Raw genomic sequence first — 23,232 nt, forward strand, 5'->3', positions numbered from 1 at the left:
AGTGATAGAATGAGGCTATACTGATGTCAACTCATGTGTGGCTCATTGGACCCAAATAGAACAGGTAACTAACTGCATTACAAGATGTAAAATGAAAATGAATGTATTTTTCAATGATAATGGAGGAAACAGATAAATGTACAAAAGTACAAACCCCTTGAGTACGTGATCTTGGCGCAGACCCATCTTTGAGAAATTGTGGCAATGAGCCTTTGTCCTATCACTCATTAAGAATTTAATGTAGTATATCATTATGATATACTACCTTTGGCCACTAACATTTGCAAATCTAACAAATGGAGTGACTTTGGGGCATTACACTGGCATTCTAAATCTTTTTACAGTTGTACACAACATGCACTGTCGTGTTTTCAGTCAACAGTGTATTTATTGCACATGCTATTGACATTCGGAAACCGATTTAAAATTATTTGGGACTTGTGGCATATTTCCCCTTTTGCAAATGTGTTAGCTGTGGGGGATTTGGTGCCAGCAATAGTGCTGTCATTGTTAGCTAAGTAGACAATCATATTTGTACGGTCACCACAATTTAAGGCTCGGAGGATTCATCCCATTGTGTCTGCCAACCAGATATAGACTTTGGGTTCATTCTTACCTGCCCATGGTCCATAGGTTACCTGACATTGACTGTGCATCCAAGTACCTTGTATCTATGCTACCATTGCCCTTTCAGGCAATGAATTAAGATCCAGATTTCAACCAATTTGTTGATATCATTTTTAAGCTGATCCCTCGTCCATGATCAGTCTGCACTTTGTAGTTCAGGGTCACTTCCAATATGGAAGTTGATTGGGCTAGTTAATCATGAGGTGGTTGCAGGGATACAAAAGAGAGCATGGTTTTGCCAGCTCCCTGCATTTCCTGCACCTTTGTGTCATTACGGCTGCAATGGGGAGTGCGCTTTGTAGGAAGTGTGGGAATGATGCGGCAGCTGTGTGCCGCAGACATTTATCATTGAGCCTGTCAACAGCTATCTGTAGTAAACGATGGTCTCTGCCAAACACTGTGTGAGGAGGTCAAATACAATTCCATAACAAGATTTGTCTCCACTGGGGTCTTAGCGATTTAATTGAATCAAATGAAGCATTATAAATGGTTCTGTGTTCCAAGTAATAAACAGCAGACTGTTAGCAATTAAAACTCAAGAATACTCCTATGTGTGGGATGAAATTAAGATTTTATACATATTTTGAAATACAGTATTGTATGCATTCAATTATGAGCATCACAAATATAATTTAAAAAATATTATGCAGTTCCAGATTATCGAGTGTGTATATTTGACCATTTGCTTGAGATTTATAATTTTGTGCAAAACTCATCAGCAAAAGGCTTTGAATGGAATACCATATCGAATGATTTTTAAAGGTGGTCACAGTTAATCATCATTAGAGTTAGTGCACCTTTGCTGTCAGTGGAATAAATGTGTGTGAAGGTGAAAGATAAACCATAGGAGCAACGTGATCATGCAGATCCTCTAACTCCATATAATGTCCCTGTTCTCCCTCCATAAGAATACCTGTTTTAATATGCCATCATAAAGCAATTTATAAAAAATCATATATAATTAAAAACTTCAGAGCAAAAATGTTGCCGCAAACACAAATAAGTTAAAAAATTACTAACTTGCCTTTTGTTTTCATAACCAAGTAAAACTTAGAGTTTAGTACCAAATTGCTGCGAGGAACTTAAGTGGCAGAGCATGATCAGCAAATTCAGGGCTTCTGCATTCACATGGGAGTCTCAAAACCTGCTGTTGTTTTCCTAGAACTGGCTGTTGTCGGTACCTATGCCAAGAGTGCCAGGAATTCCGAAAATATGAGTTATTTCCAATTCAAGGATGACTTGTTTTCAATCCAGAACTGTGGAGTCTGTCATGGGAAGGACGGGGGTTACTTGGCGGGCTAGGGGCAAGAGTTGTTCAGGAGGTTTTGTACTACTTTAGCTATTGGTGTTTGGTTACCTTTGTGTTAATGAGTTACATAGTGCCTTCTCAGCTAATTCTTCTATTCTTTGAATGGTCACAGGCAAGGAAATCACAGAGAATATTGCAGTTTTTCAAGGCAGCTTTTGGTAACATTTGTCCTGGCGGAAGTCAGAGGGAAGTGCTTGTTTTGGAAAAGATAGGCATAAAGTGCTGGAGTAACCCAGCGGGTCAGTCAGCATTTCTGGATAAAAAGGAAAGGTGACATTTCGGTTGGTGTTGAGCTGGCATGCTAAAATATCTATTTTCTTTTCCACAACCCCTCTGTAATACTCTCATCCACAGGAGCCATCTGTTTTCCAGCTTTGTGGAATGAATTCAATCTCCCACATTCATGAATCTCCCCCCAAGGATCTGTTCTTGGTTCTATCTGTTCCTTACTTACAGACTGATGACAAAAGATTTACCTTTTCACCTCTGGATCTTTCTGTTTTTATCCGATTCACAGTTGATTGAACTCCAACTTTTGTCCTCTCGCTGCACATTATAAAAAGCAAAACTGCTGCCATCAGCTTGCAGAATAAATTCCATCCTATTCCTCAGTCAGTCTTTAAGGCAGAAGTGATTATCCTTCCTTTTAAATCATGAAATGTATCTGGCCATTGAAGACCTCGCCGAAGCGCGTCTCATGTACGGTAACTATCCCAATCTTATTCTGACTAGATTCCCATTTTCCATCCACTTTAAACTACCTCTTACCAAACACTTGAGGTTCATTTCATTATCATCTCCATCCTCATTGATCTACATTGGCTTCTAGTCCCTGTGAGTAAAATGTTAAATTGTCATCTTTTTGTTGAAATCCAATGTTCAATTCCTTTTCTTTACATGTCCCTTTATTTCCATCAGCAACTATTAATGGTGCACTATCATTACATTTTCCTGTCTTAAAAGGTGTTTCTTGGAAACCATGTATAGTAAGCTCTTATAGAAACTTACAAAATTCTTAAGGGGTTGGACAGGCTAGATGCAGGAAGATTGCTCCCGATGTTGGGGAAGTCCAGGACAAGGGGTCACAGCTTAAGGCTAAGGGGGAAATCCTTTAAAACCGAGATGAGAAGAACTTTTTTCACACAGAGAGTGGTGAATCTCTGGAACTCCCTGCCACAGAGGGTAGTCGAGGCCAGTTCATTGGCTATATTTAAGAGGGAGTTAGATGTGGCCCTTGTGGCTAAGGGGATCAGAGGGTATGGAGAGAAGGCAGGTACGGGATACTGAGTTGGATGATCAGCCATGATCATATTGAATGGCGGTGCAGGCTCGAAGGGCCGAATGGCCTACTCCTGCACCTAATTTCTATGTTTCTATGTTTCTAAAGCACGAAAGCTGGCTTCCAATTGCTTGGAAATCCCGACGATCAGGCATCCAGCATTTAGTCCTTTTATATGTGGACCTCCTATCTGTTGATCAGCATATTTGATAGGTTAGCTGCTCATAGAGTGATATAGCGTGGAAACAGGCCCTTCGACCCAACGCCACACCAGCCAACATGTCCCAACTACACTAGTCCCACCAGCCAGCATTTGGTCCATATCCCTACAGACCTGTCCTTTCCATGTACCCTTTCAACTGCTTCTTAAATGTTGGGACAATCCCAGCCTCAACTACCTCCTCTGGCAGCTTGTTCCATACACCCACCACCTTTTGTGTGAAAAAGTTACCCCTCAGATTCCTATTAAATCTTTTCCCCTTCACCTTAAACTTATGTTCTCTGGTCTTACTCTGGGCAAGAGACACTGTGCATCTACCCGATCTATTCCTCTCAAGATTTTATACACCTCCATAAGATCACCCCTCATCCTCCTGCGCTCCAAGCAATAGAGACCCAGCCTACTCGACCTTTCCCTATAGCTCAGACCCTCTAGTCCTGGCAACATCATTGTAAATCTTCTTTGTACCCTTTCCAGTTTGACAACATCTTTCCTATAACGGTGGCCAGAACTGAACACAATACTCTAAATGTGGCCTCACCAACGTCTTATACAACTGCAACATGACCTCACAACTTCTATACACATCATTGGGAACGTGAGCTGGTGTGCAGCTGGGGCCAGGAACAGGGTCAGAGTCGGGTTTGGGATAACAAAGGTCAGGAACATGGGTAGGTGTGTGGCTAGAGCTGAAATGGGACAAGCTGAAACATACATGCTAACCCTTTCAACATTTCCCTTCAAAGTACTGGGTTCATTGTAGATGTTATTATACCGTACTAGTGAGCAACATACTGTGCAACAAGTAAACAAGCTTATCAGTGAAAACAAAATTTTTCTATTTTACTTTGTGCTATTTGGCAGAAAGGAGGTGTTTAAAAAAAAATGACCATGAACTAACATTTTTAATTGGAAAATGTTGCCTTTTGACTGCAGAGGAGTAGGAACATTATGTTTAAAAATTAACATGATGGAAATTCCATTCCAGATTTTTGTTCAGGGAACTGATTGCAGCACCGAGAACCATGCATATTTTGTCATTAAGGGAATCTCATTTCAAATTTTCCCAGCTCAAAACAAATCTGAGATAAAGCAGAAATAGCTGGTGGAATTTTTAGCCTTTGTTTTTTAGTTAAATTCCCCATTTATATTCGTGCACATTTAACTTTGCCTGGGATTTTCCACAACATAAGAGTTGTGCATTTTATTTCCCTAATTTTGCGCAGGTTCTAGTACAGGTTCTAGTGCATACTTTCATAGTCTTACTTATTAAGCTGCCAGCTGTTTATGTCACGCTAGGGTGTTGCACATACACTGTGAGATTAAAATATGTCCCGTTGTTTCAATGGGACTTTATTGTTGCATGTACCTAGGTACAGTGAAATTATGTTTTTGCATGCAGTTTAGTAAAAATCTGACAATTCATAGGCACATTCATACTTAAGTACAAGAGTGCAGGAATAGTACATTACACGGAGGCAATACATATTTCTGGTACTGTAGTGTCCCCTTCAACTTCAAAGTTGTTAAAAATATTGGTCTTAATTTGGCCATAAAGACCCGTTGTCCTGGCAGCGGCACTGGGTTGATGCTGCAGGATCGGCCTGGACGGATGATGTTGACAGTCTGGGTCAAATGTTGGGAAATCTGAAACCCTTCAGCCAGAGCTTTGCAGCACCGAGTTTCATCTTTGGAATAACATCTCAGCTTTTCTCATTCTTTCATCACTTTACGCCATTCCCAAACCAAGCCCCAGTTTCTTTTCTTTAAGAGTTAATATTTGTGTAGTAACATTTAAGTTTTATTGTATAAGGTATAATTGCATCTTAAATATCTGAGAACACGAGTAACTTAATATCATCACTCGACTACACTGACTATATGCAACTGGATTCACCAGTTCAATGTTTCCCTTCTATTATAAGGGGCAGTTTTATTATGGACACTTTTTCAAATATTTTGTAGTTTTCTCCAGTAATTGTGACAAGAATGTGTACATTTTAAAATCGATGATGGATTATTGACAAAATAAACTATTTTTCTCTTTCCAATTATGCCATATAGAATATACAGTGCCCTCCGTCATGTTTGGGACAAAGACCCATCAATTATTTGTTTGCCTCTGTACTCCATGTTTTCATAATTTGAGATTTGTAATAGAAAAAATCACATGTGGTTAAAGTGAACATTTTCAGTTTTTTAATTTAGGCCATTTTTATACATTTTGGTTTCACCATGTAGAAATTACAACAGTGTGTATACATAGTCCTCCCATTTCAGGGCACCATAATGTTTGGAACTCAGCAATGTCATGTAAATGAAGATATTCATGTTTAGTATTTTGTTGCATATCCTTTGCATGCAATAACTGCTTGACGTCTGCGATTCATGGACATCACCAGTTGCTGGATGTCTTCTCTGGTGATGCTCTGCCAGGCCTGTATTGCAGCCATCTTTGGCTTATCCCTGTTTTGGGAGCTAGTACACCATCAGTTTTCTCTTCAGCATATAAAAGGCATGCTCAATTGGGTTCAGATCGGGTGATTGACTTGACCACTCAAGAATTGGCCATTTTTTAGCTTTGAAAAACTCGTTTGTTGCTTTAGCAGTATGTTTGGGATCATTGTCATGCTGCAGAATGAACCGCCGGCCAATGAGTTTTGAGGCATTTGTTTAAACTTGAGCAGATAGGATGTGTCTATACACTTCATTATGCTACTACCATTAGCAGTTGTATCATCAATGAAGATAAGTGAGTCAGTACCTTCATCAGCCATACATGCCAAGGCCATAACAACCCCACCACCGTATTTCACAGATGAGGTGGTATGCTTTGGATCTTCGGCAGTTCCTTCTCTCCTCCATACTTTGCTCTTGCCAGCACTCTGATATGTTAATCTTCATCTCATCTGTCCACAAGACCTTTTTGCAGAACTGTGGTTGCTCTTTTAAGTACTTTTTGGTGAACTGTAACCTGCCCATCCTATTCTTGCGGCTAACCAGTGGTTATCTTGCAGTGTAGCTTCTGTATTTCTGTTCATGAAGTCTTCTGTGGACAGTGGTCATTGACAAATCCACACCTGACTCCTGAAGAGTGTTTCTGATCTGTCGGACAGGTGTTTGGGGATTTTTCTTTATTATAGAGAGAATTATTCTGTCATCAGCTGTGGAGGTCTTCCTTGGTCTGCCAGTCCCTTTGCGATTATTAAACTCACCAGTGCTATCTTTCTTCTTAATGATGTTCCAAACAGTTGAATTTGGTAAGCCTAAGGTTTGGCTGATGGAAAGACTGGAGGAAAGACTAGGTGCTGAGAGCTCTCTTATACCTGCATTAAGGAGACATTTAAACACACATGAGCAATTACAAACACCTATGAAGCCATGTGTCCCAAACATTATGGTGCCCTGAAATGGGGGGGACTATGTACAAACACAGCTGTAATTTCTACATGGTGAAACCAAAATGTTTTTTTTTTGAAACCCTTTAATAAAATCTGACATTGTGCACTTTAACCACATGTGATTTTTTTCTATTACAAATCTCAAATTGTGGAGTACAGAGGTAAATAAATAAATGATGCGTCTTTGTCCCAAACATTATGGAGGGCACTGTAGAACAGTACATCACAAGAACGGGCCTTTAGCCCACAATGTCTGTGACGAACATGATGCCAAGACCAACTTACGTGCCTGCACATAATCTATATTCCTCCTTTCTCCACATATCCATATGCCTGTCCATAAGCCTCTTCAATGCCACTTCCATATATACCTCCACCAGCACCCCTGGAAGCATGTTGCAGGCACCTGCCTCTCTATCTATGCCTCTCATAATTTGATATACTTCCATCAGGTCTCCCCGTAACCTTGGACAATGCAGAGAAAACAATCCAAGTCTGCCCAACCTCTCCTGATAACTAATACCTCTTAATCCAGACAGCATTCTGGTAAACCTCCTCTGCACCCTTTTCAAAACCTCCTTCCTGTAATGGGTAGTGCACACAATACTCCAAATGTGGCCTGACCAAAGTTTTATAAAGCTGCATCATGACGTACTGGACTTGTTGAAGACGTGCAGCATTTTCTATTTTTATTGTGGAAGCTGATTCTGACTCCACAGTTAAGTTTTAGGAATTGTTATTTCATGCCACAAAACATGGAAAATTTCATGTGATGTAGTAAACCGTTCCAGCAATTTATTTGGAGATTGTTAGTGAATTTCTGCCTTGAAATAGAATCTGAGCTAAAGATACTAATACGTCACTTTGTTCAATTGTACACAATGCTGAGGTGTTGTTGCCACTCACATTAACAACAGACAATGTTGAAAGAAATGTCACATGATCTTAGATGCACGTTGTTAGCTAGTGCCTGAAAGAGGAAGATAAGTTGATTTTCATTACAAATCATTTCACTCCACACATTCAGCTGTCATTTACAGTAATCACCTGCCATAGAACGTAGTGGGATAATGGTTATTGGACTGGGATCCAGATTAATAATCCAAAATCATGAATTTAAAAACTGCAGAAGATAGGCACAAAAAGCTGGTGTAACACAGTGGGTCAGAAAGCATCTCTGGAGAGAAGGAATGGGTGACGTTTCGGGTCGAGATCCTTCTTCAGACCTGATACCTCACCCATTCCTTCTCTCCAGAGATGCTGCCTGTCCTGCTGAGTTAAGCCCCTGTCCTACTTTCACGACCTAATTGACGACCTCTGCCGAGTTTGCCCTTGACTCATACTCGCAGCATGGTCGCCACGAGGTCATAGGAGGTCTTCGTAACTCTTCCTCATGCTCGTGAGTGGTCTCCGCGTACTCGTGGCCTCAAGTAGGTCGCGGCTTTTTTTCCAGCCTGATAAAAATGTCCACGAGTAAAAAAAAAAAAGGCCGGCATGGAAAAAATTGATACTTTTTACTCGTAGGTAGGTCGTAGTAGATCGTGATGGTAGTCGTAGGTCGTCATAGACCGGTAACTGGCCCGAGGAAAAAAATGCAAACATGACATTTTATCATGTGATCATTTTCCACTCGTAGCTAGTCGTAGTTGGTCTTAGGTGTGGAAGACTGAGGTCGAGGGGGGTCGTAGGAGGTCGTAGACATAGTCATAGGAGGTCGTAGGAGGTCTTTTACTTCGGCTTGTCAACAGGATCTTGACATTTTTTTCAACTCGTCTAGGGTCTTCTAAACTCGTGGAATAGGTGGTCCATGTGGGACAGGCCTTTGACTCCAGCTTTTTGTATATATCTTCGGTTTGAACCAGCATCTGCAGATCCTTCCTACACAATTTAAAAACTACCACACATTTATTTAATTCAAGATTCTGCTTTTGCTGTTGAAGTGGGACACCTCTTATTTTCCCACATTATACTCCTCCAACCACCTGTTGCCAACCCTAATATAACTTGCATCTCTTCACTCATTTACATAGTCTACCTCATTTCTGCAATAACATTCTTGGTGGTTGAGTTCTGCCCAAACTCCTGTGAAATATTCAACCCACAAGTAGTTTCAGGACTTTCAAATCCCACTTGATGAAATGGGATGAATGAACATGACTTTTTAAATTTAAATTAATTTAATTTAGCGATACAGCACGAAAACAGGCCCTTCGGCCCACCGGGTCCGTGCCGACCAGTGCTCCCATCACACACCCACTAGGGACAACTGAAGATCTCGGAGAAAACCCATGCAGGTCAAGGGGAGAACATACAAACTCCGTACAGACAGCAACCGTAGTCGGGATGGAATCCGGGTCTCCAGCTCTGCATTTGCTGTAAGGCAGCAACTCTACTGCTGCGCCACCGTGTTGCCCCAAAACACTTTGTATTTTGTTTAAGGAAAATAATTGAATTTTGCCATGCTCGTAGTTGTTCTACACATTTGAAAGTTTAAACAGATTAGTTTTGAAAAAAAGGCTATTAAAAAAAATCTTGTTTTAGATCAAGGTCTGAAGCATACATTGATTACATGAATAGTTGTAAATACTGTCTTTATAAATGCCTGAACTGCTCAGGAATTGTACAGTAAAAATTTGGAATCGAATGGAAAGGATTCCCTCAAGATTTAAGCATTCTGGAAAATCAATGAAGTTTAATTCACAGGATCTTTGGCCCAGATTTAAACATCTCCCAATTGAATAGATGTAAATAAACTACAGAGACACTCCAGAACTGGGGAATTTGGGTTTGGAGAAAATGGAGCTTTGGAGCATGTTAAGTTTTAAATACCAAATTAATAAGTTTAGCAGATGTACTGTAAATTGAATTGCCACAGAAATAACAAATGGAAATACTTTTACAAAACCCATGTTAATGACTCGGAACATGAGCAGTTTGAACATGGCTAAAGAGGAATTTGATCTGTTGAGGCCTCTACTAATAATATTGGTTTGTAAAACCATGCCAGTTTTCTCCTCTAGTTTCCAGTAAGGCCAGAACACCCTAGCCACTTTATAATATAAAACAATGTCTCAATTACTTTGGGTAATATTCTATGGATGCTTTAGGGAAGAACTCGATGAATAAGGCCAAAAAACGTTGTGCACGATTCTGCAGTTAAATTTAACTCTGGATAACCAGAAGTGTCAGATGACTGACCACGTCAAAAAAAAACCCTAATATGGATCATCTGTTATTGAGCAAGGGAAATTTCCCTGTCCAACAAACCCTGAGCAAGGGAAATTTCCTAGCTATTCAAAGTATGATGCATATAACATGCTGCGTTTAAAAAAATATACAGTGCATTCAGACACCTTCACTTTTTCCACATTTTGTTACATTACAGCCTTATATTCTAAAATGGATTCAATTCAATTTTTTAAAATCATCTACTCACAATACTCCATAATAAAAAAGCGAAAACAGGCAGTTAGTAAAGTAATTAAAAAGAAATAACTGAAATATCACATTTACATAAGTATTCAGACCCTTTACTCAGTACTTTTTTGAGGCACCTTTAGCAGCGATTACAGCCTCAAGTCTTCTTGGGTATGACGCTACAAGTTTGGCACACCTATATTTGGGTCATTTCTCCCATTCTTCTCTGCAGATCCTCACAAACTCTGTCGGGTTGGATGGGGAGTGTCGATGCACAGCTATTTTCAGGTCCCTCCAGAGGTGTTTGATCGGGTTCAAGTCCAGGCTCTGGCTGGGCCACTCAAGGACATTTCCAGACTTGTCACGAAGCCACTGCTGCGTTGTCTTGGCTGTGTGCTTAGGGTCATAGTCCTGTTGGAAGGTGAACCTCCGCCCCAGTCTTAGGTCCAGAACTCTCTGGAGCAGGTTTTCATCAAAGATCTCTCTGTACTTTGCTCCGTTCATCTTTCTCTCGATCCTGCCTAGTCTCCCAGTTCCTGCACATCCCCACAACATGATGCTGCCACCACCATGCTTCACTGTGGGTATGGCATTGGCCAGGTGATGAGTGGTGCCTGGTTTCCTCCAGACGTGACGCTTGGCATTCAGGCCAAAGAGTTCAATCTTGGTTTCATCAGACCAGAGCATCAGAGAAAACAACCCTTTTGGCAAACTCCAAGCGGGCTATAATGTGCCTTTTACTGAGGAGTGGCTTCCGTCCAGCCACTGTACCAGCCTGATTGGTGGAGTGCTGCAGATATAGTTGTCCTTACGAAAGGTTCCCTCATCGGGTTCTTGGTCACCTCCCTGACCAAGGCCCTTCTCCCCAGATTGCTCAGTTTGGCCGGGCGGCCAGTTCTATGAAGAGTCCTGGTGGTTCCAAAGTTCTTCTATTTAAGAATTACGGATGCCACTGTGATTTTCGGGACCTGCAATGCTGCAGAAATTGTTTTACACCCTTCCCCAGATCTGTGTCTCAACACAATCCTGTCTCAGAGGTCTACGAACAATTCTTTCGTCTTCATGGCTTGGTTTTTTCTCTGACGTGCACTGTCAACTGTGGGACCTTATATAGATAGGTGTGTGCCTTTCCAAATCATGTCCAGTCAATTTAATTTACCACTGGTGGACTCTAATCAAGTTGTAGAAACATCTCAAGGATAATCAATGGAAACAGGATGAACCTAAGCTCAATTTTGAGTGTCACAGCAAAAGGACTGAATATGTGATATTGTGATATTTCAGTTGTTTATTTTTAATTACTTTGGAAAATTTTCTAAACACCTGCTTTAGCTTCTTCATTCTGGGGTATTATGTGTAGGTTCATGATAAAAAAAATGAATGTAATCTATTTTAAAATAAGCCTGTAACGTAACAAAATGTGGGAAAAGTGAAGGGGTCTGAATACTATCTGAATGCACTGTATACTTGGCAAAATTGCTTACAGCTTAAACATCAACAAGATAATATTGAGGTATGTTAGCTGATCAGTTTAGTTTAGACATACAGCGGAAACAGGCCCTTCGGCCCTCTGAGTCCATACCGACCAGGGATCACCCATACACTAGTTCTGTGCTACACACTAGGGACAATTTACAGAATCCAATTAGCCTATAAACATGGGCGTCTTGGGAATGTGGAAGAAAACTGGAGCACACAGAGGGAGCCCCTGTGGTCACAGGAAGAATATGCAAATTCCGTACAGACAGCACCCATAGACAGTATTGAACCTGGTTCTCTGGCGCTGTAAGGCAGCAACACTACCGCTGCGCCACTGTGCTGCCAATGTTGTCTCCTTAAAGAGCACATGGTGCTTCTAAACAACAAATGTGCATGTTACTGATGGAATCAAATTGCAGCAGTGCCGGAGCTGAATGTTCAAATTGGAGCTACTGAAAACCCTTTCATGCTGAAGAGTAGCAGCTGAATCACTTCTGTTTAACGTTATCTGATTTTTAAAAATCTGACAGAATTGGCTCAGTTCCTCAGATGAAGTGATTTATGCTTCATATTTATGAGAAAAAGGAGCCTTTATCAAAAGACAACTGGGAAGAATGGGGGAGATTTTTCCAGATTTATCCCCAAAATCCAGCCCTCTTTCCTTTCTACCACCACCAACCCACACTGGAATTTTAAGTTAAAGACATTGGATGGCTTTATTTTGTCAATTGAATATAAATATGACTCGGACAGCTTGTGGGAAACTAATAAGCATGGTGAAAGCAAAAACCTAGTGGGAGAGTGGTTCCCCTGAAGCATGATGACCCTTCAACTAAGTTTGCTATTCTGTCTGTTAGCCGGCTGTTTTACATTCATATTAAAATTACAAACTTTTATAAAAGGAGACACAAGCGACTGCAGAAACTGGTCTCTGGATCAAAAACAGAGCTACTGGATGAACCTGGAGGAAATTTAGGCAGTTGACATTTTGGGTCGAGACCCTTCATTGTATTGCGTACAGTTTTGGTCTCCTAATCTGAGGAAGGACATTCTTGCCATAGAGGGAGTACAGAGAAGGTTTGCCAGACTGATTCCTGGGATGTCAGGACTTTCATATGAAGAAAGACTGGATAGACTTGGCTTGTACCCGCTAGAATTTAGAAGATTGAGGGGGGATCTTATAGAAACTTACAAACTTCTTAAGGGGTTGGACAGGCTAGATGCAGGAAGATTGTTCCCGATGTTGGGGAGGTTCAGAACAAGGGGTCACAGTTTAAGGATATAGGGGAAATCTTTTAGGGCTGAGATGAGAAAAACATTTTTTACATTACACAGAGTGGTGAATCTCTGGAATTCTCTGCCACAGAATGTAGTTGAGGCCAGTTCATTGGCTATATTTAAGAGGGAGTTAGATGTGGCCCTTGTGGCTAAAGGGATCAAGGGGTATGGAGAGAAGGCAGGTACAGGATACTGAGTTGAATGATCAACCATGATCATATTGAATGGCTGCGCAGGCTCGAAGGGCCGAATGGCCTACTCCTGCAACTATTTTCTATGTTTCTATGTTTCATCTGGGTTGAAGGAGTAGAGGGGAGATGGCCAATATAAAGGGGTGAGAGGGAGTGGTGGGGCAAGAGCTGACAAGTGATAGGTGGATCCAGGTGAAGAGGGAAGGGTGGTGAAGGCAACAGAGGCTGCAAGGTTATAAGTGAAAACTCCAAAAGGTCAGATTATGGAATCTGATAAAGTATGGCGAAGAGTGGAACTCAATAAGCGTGAGATGGTGTGCAGATAGCAACAACAGTGGAGAACTAGTGGGAGTAATGTGTGGGTGAGCTACCAATCAACCTCTCCTCACCTGTACCCACCTCTTGCTTGCCAGCTCTCACCTCATGGAAGCAGGCTGACCTGCTGAGTTCCTCCAGCAGCCCCTTGTATGCTTCACTTTTACAAGTGGTGTTAAAATATGTTTGCTCAAATATGTGGCGAATCGTCTTTTAGAAAGAATCTGTTGTTGGCCTTTGAAATGCATTGGAATACCCCAAGAGCATTTGGGGTGCTATATAAATGCATCATTTACTTTAAAAGCTTTGTTCACACAACACCATAACATTTAGATCCCTCTAATAGACAAAGCAAAATGACATCCTTCAGATTTACATGCTCATTAAAACATTAAAGATCAAAATTAATGAAGCTATTAAAATAGTAAAAGGTCACATTGTGACTCTTATAATCTCCAAAGAATTTTAATAGACCCATTTCACCTCTATTATGAAAATGAGTGGGAATTGTTGACGTTTATGAGCATCAGATGGGAGATGCTGACCTTTGCTGCAATCAGGAGGAAGTCAGTCCATATTCATTTGTCATCTGCAGATAGAGAGACTCATTCTCCCATATGCAGTGTAGCCACTCAATTGCACCCTCTGGTGGATTGAACGTGCAACATTGTCTGGACTCTGATTAGACTGTGTTATGAAACGATCAATGGGATGAGAGAAACCAGGGCTGCCAACATTGGGTGAGAGAGGTGGTGTGGGAGGGGGGTGGTCGGGTTTTTCAGGTTACGGGCCGTATTCAGCCCGTGTGCCGTAGGTTGCCGAACCCTGTCCTAGATATTTGGCCTAATTGTGATTCCCCCCATGTTTTACAACCAATTTCATGCCATTTTTACTGCAGTGATTGTACCAGGGAAAACTGAAGTGCAAGCTGCATTAAGCACAATCTAGCTCATTCATGTTTCCTATAAGATCAGATTTTCCTAAAGATGTAACACTGAAAAAAGTATAACTCATTCATTTTTTTTGTATTATAGTTAACTCTTGATTCTCAACTAGAAGCTGCTTAAAACATCCTGTGCAAGAATTGTGCTATGTTCTTTACATGCCAGTCATGTCTTTCTCAAACTTATGGATGCAATGGATTTATTGGGAATCTGAACCTTCAGGTTGAAAAATGTGTAGTGTGTTTTATAGAATTTTGCCTTTCAAATTTTGACAGGGTTGTCAAAAAGACATGGTTGATAGAAAATTTGAGAGTTTTAATTCACCATATATTAAAACTTGTAACTGTTTGAAGGGCTTTATAAATGTAAATTATCATGTCACATCTCTATACGTTCATTGACTGGATGCTTTCAAGAGAGAGCTAGATAGGGCTCTTAAAAATAGCGGAGTCAGGGGATATGGGGAGAAGGCAGGAACGGGGTACTGATTGGGGATGATCAGCCATGATCACATTGAATGGCGGTGCTGGCTCGAAGGGCCAAATGGCCTACTCCTGCACCTATTGTCTATTGTCTATTGAACAGAGGAGATGGTCTATGCAGCAGGAAGGTGAATTTAGATCAAGCTTGATTTTTTTTCTGGTCCTTCAATTCCAATGTTCCTTAGATATTGCAAAACATACATTAAGTAGTCCACTATAATTGATTTCATCTCGTCTTAAATGAAATACAGAATTGACATTGGCTGGCTGCATTTAATTTAATTTTGACTCTATGCCTCTGCCTAAACAGATTGCAATTACACCGCTCATCAGGGATGCAGGAACTTCATCAAACTCGACTGCCAGCAATGGGAGCAACTTTCAGAAGAAAGCATCGCTGTTGAAGTTAAAATGGTGCAGCCTGAAAGCGAGGTACTTATTGTTAATATTTGCATTTACACACTAAATTTCTATGGTTCACCCTTTTAATTCTTGGCCAGAGGAGGGAAATGAGGAGAGATATCTTTACTCAGAGAGTGGCGAGTCATTTGGAATGCGTTGCTCCATAGGGCTGTGGAGGTTCAAAGAAGGGATGGACAGATATCTGGATATTAGTTCAAGGAATGTCGGGGAAGGAAATGAGTTGGAACAGCAATGATCTTCCTGAATGGCAGAACAAGCTTTAGTTTAGTTTAGAAATGCAACGTGGAAATAGGCTCTTCGGATCACCAAGCCCGTACAAACCAACGATCACCCGTACACTAGTTTTGTTCTACACACTAAGGACAATTTACAGAAGGCAATTAATGTACAAACCTGCATGTCTTTGGAATGTGAGAGGAAACCGGAGAAAACCCACACAGTCACGGGGAGAATGTATAAGCTCCATACAGTACAGGATCGAACCTGGGTTTCTGGCACTGTTCCACCCTGTGCAAGCAGTCTTGAATTGCTTGATATTAACTCCATAATCCCCATTCTAACCCTGTACTGCCTTTGTCGGTGGTGTTGTATGCAAGTCTGTAGCCCATACACCTCTCCTAGTCTGATTGAGTGTCCTCCTTTAAAATCTGCTACAGTAGAGCGGACAGAGGAAGCCTTATGCCAGGGTTACTGTATTCATACACAATGACTTGCACCTGGTGTGTGATAGGAGATTGCTTCCAGGAGGCTTTGTAAAAAGTGCCATTGGCTCTCGTGTACCTCTGATCTAATGTTACTTTTTAAGTGCTGAAGAATCTTGTTCTGGCTCTTGACTTGCATGTTTTTAAGTCGTTAATAATTTGTTTAGAAAAATTGCATCAATTTCTGTAGATTTTCCAGTTCCAATTTATTTGTTAATAAGTCTATGTGAAGTATAAAAGTGTTCTAGTGTAATATGGTGTTTTTTTTTAATTGTTTTCACTAGATCTTTCTGTTAGCAAGTAATTGGCATCCCAAGATTTGTTGTGCTTGAAAAAAACCTCTAAGCTGTTATTAAGTACTTAGTAATGCAAAATAAATGGGTCGGTTGCTATGGAAATAAATTAAAACGTTCTGGAGTTGTATAGATATTTACTTGGTAGACAAAAATGCTGGAGAAACTCAGCGGGTGAGGCAGCATCTATGTAGCGAAGGAAATAGGCAACGTTTCGGGTCGAAACCCTTCTTCAGACTGACTGAAGTCTGAAGAAGGTTCGACCCGAAACGTTGCCTATTTCCTTTGCTCCATAGATGCTGCCTCACCCGCTGAGTTTCTCCAGCATTTTTGTCTAACTTCTATTTTCCAGCATCTGCAGTTCCTTCTTGGATATTTACTTGTATTGCTTGATTAATTTTTGAGCAAATTATATCATTTTTGTGGTAATGAGTCGAATTTTATCTGTAGCATAATTCATTTCAACTTGAAACATAGATCCTGGGGCATCTTGACAGGTGGATGCTTCCTCTTGTGGGAGAATCCACAACTTGATGTCACTCTTTGAAAATAAGAGATTGCCCATTTAAGATTGAGATGAAGAGGATTTTTCCCCCTGTTGTTCACAAATCTCTCAAAGGATGATATAAACAAAATCTCTGAATATTTTGAAGAAGAAAGAGAGAAATAAAACCATGGCTAGACAGGAGTGCAGAGTTCTTTTTTTTTTTTTTTTTTTTTTTAATTATTTTTATTAGAAGTACGGTAAATTACAATAACACACAACACATATATCTTAATACATTTTTTGTACCGCTTCATTTTTTTTTTTTTAAAGCTTTAAGAAAAAGATAGAAGTAAGGAATAAAGAAGGTGCGCAAGAGTTGTGAAGTGCAAGAGAGTGTTGGGAAAAGAAAGCCCCTTAGAAAATAAGTTAGAGAAGGAAGTAAAGTAAGAAAGTAGACCCTAGAAAAGAAAGAAAAAGAAAGTAAGGACAATCGCTCTATTATAACATTAAACTCCGCAGAAAGACTACCAACCAAGTCTGTTTTTGTTGTTTTACCTCCCAATGCCAGGTCCTGATACCATTTATTTATTTATTTATTTTTAAAATTACTATTGCACCTCATGCTTGTAATAGGTCCATAAACGTAGACCACGTCTTTTGGAATTGGTGGAGTGCAGAGTTCAATTGCACACAGGACAAAAATGGTCGAGCAGCTTTGATGGGCTACTCTTGAACCCACCAGCGGTCACATTTAGGAATTTTTCAGGTATGCAAAGTTGCTAGAATAATAGAAGTTGAATGCACAGCTTCAAAACCAACCATGCCTAAGTTATTTGAAGTTTGCTGGTCAATTAAATCCACTGAAGAAATCCCACATTTTATTCTCTTCCTAAGAGGATATGGCTTTGCTGGAATTGCACACTTTCCCTGGGTCTAGGGCACGAGTGACACAGTGAGTATCATATGACAACCCTGCCTTGTACTGGTGTGTGACCTCAGTAGTGCATTGGGAAGGCCAGTGTCCAGCCTTCAGGCAGCAATCATGATGCCTTCATTCTCAGACAGTCTCTTGTTGCCGTCATAATGGAGCTGTCAGCTGAAGTGATGAGTAGTTTGTGTACAACAAAGGCTATCCACTGACAATAAATATGTCCTGTGACTTCACATGCGCTCAAACACAACAGGCATTCAATGAGCATCATGCTGCCACACAATGGTATCGAGCAGACTAATGACACGTTTGGAACATTGCTGGTTCTAGTGTTGACGTGAGTTCCGCAGAGGATGACCGCCGTGATCATTACATCGTGCTCCGTGATGTATAATCTTTCCATCATGAAGAGACAGTACTAGCTAGTGACCAACTGGAAAAAACAGGAATAGTTGTGAAAAAAAGAGGATGAGAAGAGGGAAGGGAGTCTGGGAGATGTCCACAAAGCTCCAATCTAAGTGTTTATTCACCATCGATCCCACATCTAAACCTGTCTGTCACTAACACTCACAAAACAAACATTCCAGATCAAAGTAATGATCTCATATCATATTGTATAAAGATGTTGTGGTTATCACTCGATGCAGATAGCAATTATTTAAATAGCTACACAATATAAAGTTGGCGTGCTGATCATATGACAGTAGTAGGCACAGATTAAAATCCCCACTGCTCTCTTCACCTATTTTCCAGTATCCAGTCCCAGGATATGCTTCTATGGCCTTCACAATGGAACTGGGACTTGATCTAATGTTGTTATTGTAGAGAAACAAAACTGCAGATGCTGGTATCGGGGGCAAAAAAGGAGCTGCTGGTTGAGCAGCATCCATGGAGGGAATGGGCTGTTGATGTTTCAGGTTAATAATAATAATGGATGGGATTTATATAGCGCCTTTCTAATACTCAAGGCGCTTTACATCGCATTATTCATTCACTCCTCAGTCACACTCGGTGGTGGTAAGCTACTTCTGTAGCCACAGCTGCCCTGGGGCAGACTGACGGAAGCGTGGCTGCCAATCTGCGCCTACGGCCCCTCCGACCACCACCAATCACTCACACACATTCACACACATTCACACACAGGCAAAGGTGGGTGAAGTGTCTTGCCCAAGGACACAACGACAGTATGCACTCCAAGCGGGATTCGAGTTGAGATCCAAGTTGAGATCTTTCATGTGAACCAGATGCCTCCAGCAGTTTTTTTTGCTTTTAATGTGAATATAAATGGAAACAGCATTGCTATGCTGTTAACTACTGATAAATTGTTGGTTTAGAGGAATAAATGATATTTTCAAAGAAAGAGCATGCATGTTAACCACCTTGGATTGGAGAGGTGTTGTACAAATGGGCCTTGAACCGGTGCAGTAGCATGACTTGGCCAGAGGAGGGATTGTATGTGTTCATCTGTCGTGTGGGACGGGGATTTCTATTTTCAAATAAGCATGTGGTTTTATTTGGCCACATAGTTCTGAGAATATGTTCCTTCAGAAAATACTCTTATTGAAATTAAGCAAATCATTCTGACAGAAAATCAAAAAGTAACTGCAGGTGCTGGAAATCTTCAACAAAAATAGAAAATGTTGGAAAAACCAGCAGGTCAGGAGGCACCTTTGGAAAGAGGTTTCAATGCTTCAACTCTGCTGGGCAGTCGTCAATGACCATCATTCCCTCTCGTGTGGCCGATACTGTCACAGGATGACAGTATTCCGCTCAGAATGCTCCTTATGGAGAACTGGATGGAAGCAGGGAGCTGGGAAAATTGGAAAAGTGCTCTAGTGATTAGGTCTTTACAGCATGGTGCTAATTCTTTTATGTTTCCAAATGAAGTCCAGTACCTATCATCTGGACCTGGCCCATCAAATAGCTTTTCCCCCACGCCCCTACCCCAGCCCCATTCTGCTTCTGATCTTGCCTGCTTATCCAATCCAGGTGTGTTTGGAACCGAAAACCACCAAACACTCCCCCTCCCTCCCCACTGTTTTCCCTCAAACTCAGTCCCAGTCCCAGTATTGATATAAAATAGAAAAAGTATGAAGTATTGATATAAAATAGAAAATGATTGTTGGAGCTTCATTTCAGCATTGTGTTTTTGGTTGCACTTTCACCTGCAAATAATATATTGGTTTGATAAAAATGCTGGAGAAACTCAGCGGGAGCAGCAGCATCTATGGAGCGAAGGAAACCCTTGGGTTTCGGCCTGAAACGTTGCCTATTTCCTTCGCTCCATAGATGCTGCTGCTCCCACTGAGTTTCTCCAGCATTTTGTCCACCTTCGATTTTCCAGCATCTGCAGTTCCTTCTTAAACATATTGGTTTGATATTTTAAAACATTAATCTGACCCATTTAAGTTTGCACATTAGAAGCACCTTTGGAAAGAGGTTTCAATGCTTCTACTCTGCAGTGCAGTCTGACCATCATTCCCTCAATAAAATAACCACTGTTATTTAGGCAAATGATTGATATAGTTCTACTTTATTTTGTCCTTTATACTATGTAATCTCATTTTCTTATCTCGTCTCTTGTTTTCGCTTCTCTCATTAGCATTCATCCAGACATTAACTATAAATATTGCACATTTCCATAGGAAGCATAGTAAATTACTGAATTATTCCTTAAGTACATCCACTGTTGGTTCACCCTTAAAACGAGATTCAAATATAACTTCACAAAATACTCTACAGCTCAACAACAGGAAGTGGGTAGGGTTCTTTATCGGGGAGCAAACTAATTTTGTATGCACCTCATTTAACTAGTTTTTTTTGTTCAGATTGGTAGATTATACAGCTAGGTATTTAAATAGGGGTTATATCTGTGCAAAGACGCATGCCAGGTGAAAACATATTGCAACAGGTGGAATAACAAATGTAGATCAAATATTGCAGACAATAGCTGAACCTCCCCACTTCCTCTCCACAAGTTAAAATTCTGGGCAATTATTGTGAGAATTCAGAGTAATTTAGAACATGCTATCTTGACACCATCTTTCAACCATTGTAGAAAATGTGTAGAATCCCTGCCTCCTGTGTTACATTACATTCGTCTCAAGAACTTGAATCTTGGATTATTAAGAATTGCCAGTCCCAATATTTTGTATTTATACAGCCGTAACCACCAAATAAAATATTTGGGCACCATTCAAATCACAGGCAAAATCATAGTTGCAGTTGTCCTGTGTAGTTCTGGCATTCCTTCATAAATTCTGATTATTGTTGGTGAGCTCCTGCTTCGATTTAGTGTGCAGCTGTCGTGAGGTATCTCTCACCGGCAGCAGCATGTTTCCCTGCCCACTCCTAAAGGCATCTTTGGACTCTCTTTGAAGCCTGGTCTTGCAGTTAATAGCAACCAATAGTCTCGACAAAATGCCCAATGATATCACAGCTACCCAAATATTTTAAAAATAAATGATATATTTTTTAATAAATTGTTTCCAAATTGTAATTTGTATATTTACTAGTTATATATAATCTAGTAAAAGCAAAGCATTAGCGTCCCCAAAGGTTAACGCAGAATGTACATATCTGTGAATTCCAGGTTTATTGTGAAATCTCTGCTGGATTAACTGATTTTAGTTGAGACAGTGATAGGGTTGTTGCATTATCTTTAGTAGCTCTGGGATAGGAAGGGAGCAGGTTAGCCAGAAGCATTCAATGGAAACTGGTTTTGGATATTTGGCGAGAAGAAGATAGATCTTTTCCACAGATGGAATGGTCTGCCAAATACTAACTTAGTCGTGGAGAATAAGAAAAAAAGGAGATTTGGAAAAGAACCTGTTCCACCAATAAAAGTTAACGTTCTGCTTTGAAACAAAGAAGTTGCTGTGCAGATCATTTTGCCCTGATCTTAACTACAAATATAGAAATATGCTGTCACTTATATATAAAATGGAGAAGAGAGTGAAAATGAGAAAAAGAACCAAGCTGGGCACTGAACCTTTCCTGGTAGGCCTGAAGAAGTGTCCAATGTTTGTTTAAAAAAAAAGTATGTGACAGAAAGTAGTGGTATAATAACACAGAGTAAAAAAATGTTAATAATGGCAACCATGAAACTTTTGGGCTGTTGTTAAAACTCACTTGTCACTAACTTCATCCAGGGAAGGAAATCTGTGCTCCTTATCCTACCTGACATATATAAGACGCTAGGCACACAGTAATGTGGTCCACTTTTAACCTATCCCTGAAATGATCCAGCAAGTCACCGATGGCCAAAATAGACATGATCCTAAATTGTGATAAACTCATTCTGTGAATAATTTTAAAAATCCTAAAGTTGTTCTATCACTACTTTAACTCTTCTCCAGGTTTCTGAAAGATTTAAGAAACACTTTTGCAAACTGACTGTTGGTCTACCTCCATAAATACTTACTATGCTAACCGTACTGCACATGTGGTCTGTGGTGAGAAGTGAGCAGTAAATATGCAGCAGGAGTTGGCTGCTTTGTGGCTGGCAGGTGCAGTAGCAGCTAAAGATAGGGGGATGATGTCTTGCGTCCAAGGAATGCATGACAACAATGTAAAAAATCTTACCAGTGAATGGTATAGGTGGACAATTATCAGTAAACATGCATATTTAAAGTAAGAAACATTTTTCTGTGTGCATTCATAAGTCTTTTGAGTCTGAAGAATGGTCCTGACCTGAAATGTCATCTGTCCATTTCCCTTCACAGTTGCTGTGCCTGAACTGCCGAGTTCCTGATTTTGTTTTTCTTTGGTTAGTTGGTCTTTGCTCTGTGACAGTTCTAATTTCCTATTTTTGACTGAATTAAAAATTTAAACTGGTATTTTGACAATGTGTTTTAATGGTAAGTGGCACTTTCGCCATGGGGCAAAATAATGTAGGCTTAGAATATGAATGTATCATTTGTTTTCAGTTTTTTTAAATTGAGGAAGAATGTAGTGTAGGAGGTGACATTTGCTGGTCAGATACCATGACGATTTACAAAGAAGAAGAAGGCATTTCCTGATTATCATGTTGTTGTAATACTAGCCCCATCAGTCATAATACTTAATCTGAAAGAAATATTGTGTCATCTAAAATACAAGCTAAAATGTTGGAAATACTCTAAGGATCAATTGTGGAGGGAGAAGCAGAACACATATTTGAAGTCAATAATATAAAATAATACTTGACTACTTCAGAACTGTTTACTAGCTGGCAGAGCAATGAATTTGTGAAACTCATAGGTTTTTCACTGTGCTACTGGGTATGTTGTATCTTAATTACATTATAAAGTTGCAAAAGTAGTTTGTTGCCATTTATAAAACAAGGGCTTTATCTTTAAATTACTCCATTTTAAATCTAGCATGTTTAGTGGTGGTACGTGCCAACAGGTTTAGAATTATATAAGACACAAAATGGTGGAGTAACTCAGCGGATCAGGGAAAAAAGGAATCTGTG

The 23,232-nt window shown here is 40.3% G+C and overlaps 1 protein-coding gene across 1 annotated transcript in view; it reads left to right on the forward strand.

Annotated features, from left to right (window-relative positions):
- rassf5 (Ras association domain family member 5) overlaps positions 1–23,232 on the forward strand; it is a 69,882-nt gene that overhangs the window by 8,813 nt on the left and 37,837 nt on the right. Inside the window, exon 2 of the mRNA XM_033042957.1 lies at positions 15,253–15,374. Within this exon, the coding sequence (XP_032898848.1) occupies positions 15,253–15,374 (122 nt within the window). The remainder of the gene's footprint in view (positions 1–15,252; positions 15,375–23,232) is intronic.

The sequence above is a fragment of the Amblyraja radiata genome, chromosome 24 (assembly GCF_010909765.2).
Source record: "Amblyraja radiata isolate CabotCenter1 chromosome 24, sAmbRad1.1.pri, whole genome shotgun sequence".
NCBI classification, from domain to species: domain Eukaryota; kingdom Metazoa; phylum Chordata; class Chondrichthyes; order Rajiformes; family Rajidae; genus Amblyraja; species Amblyraja radiata.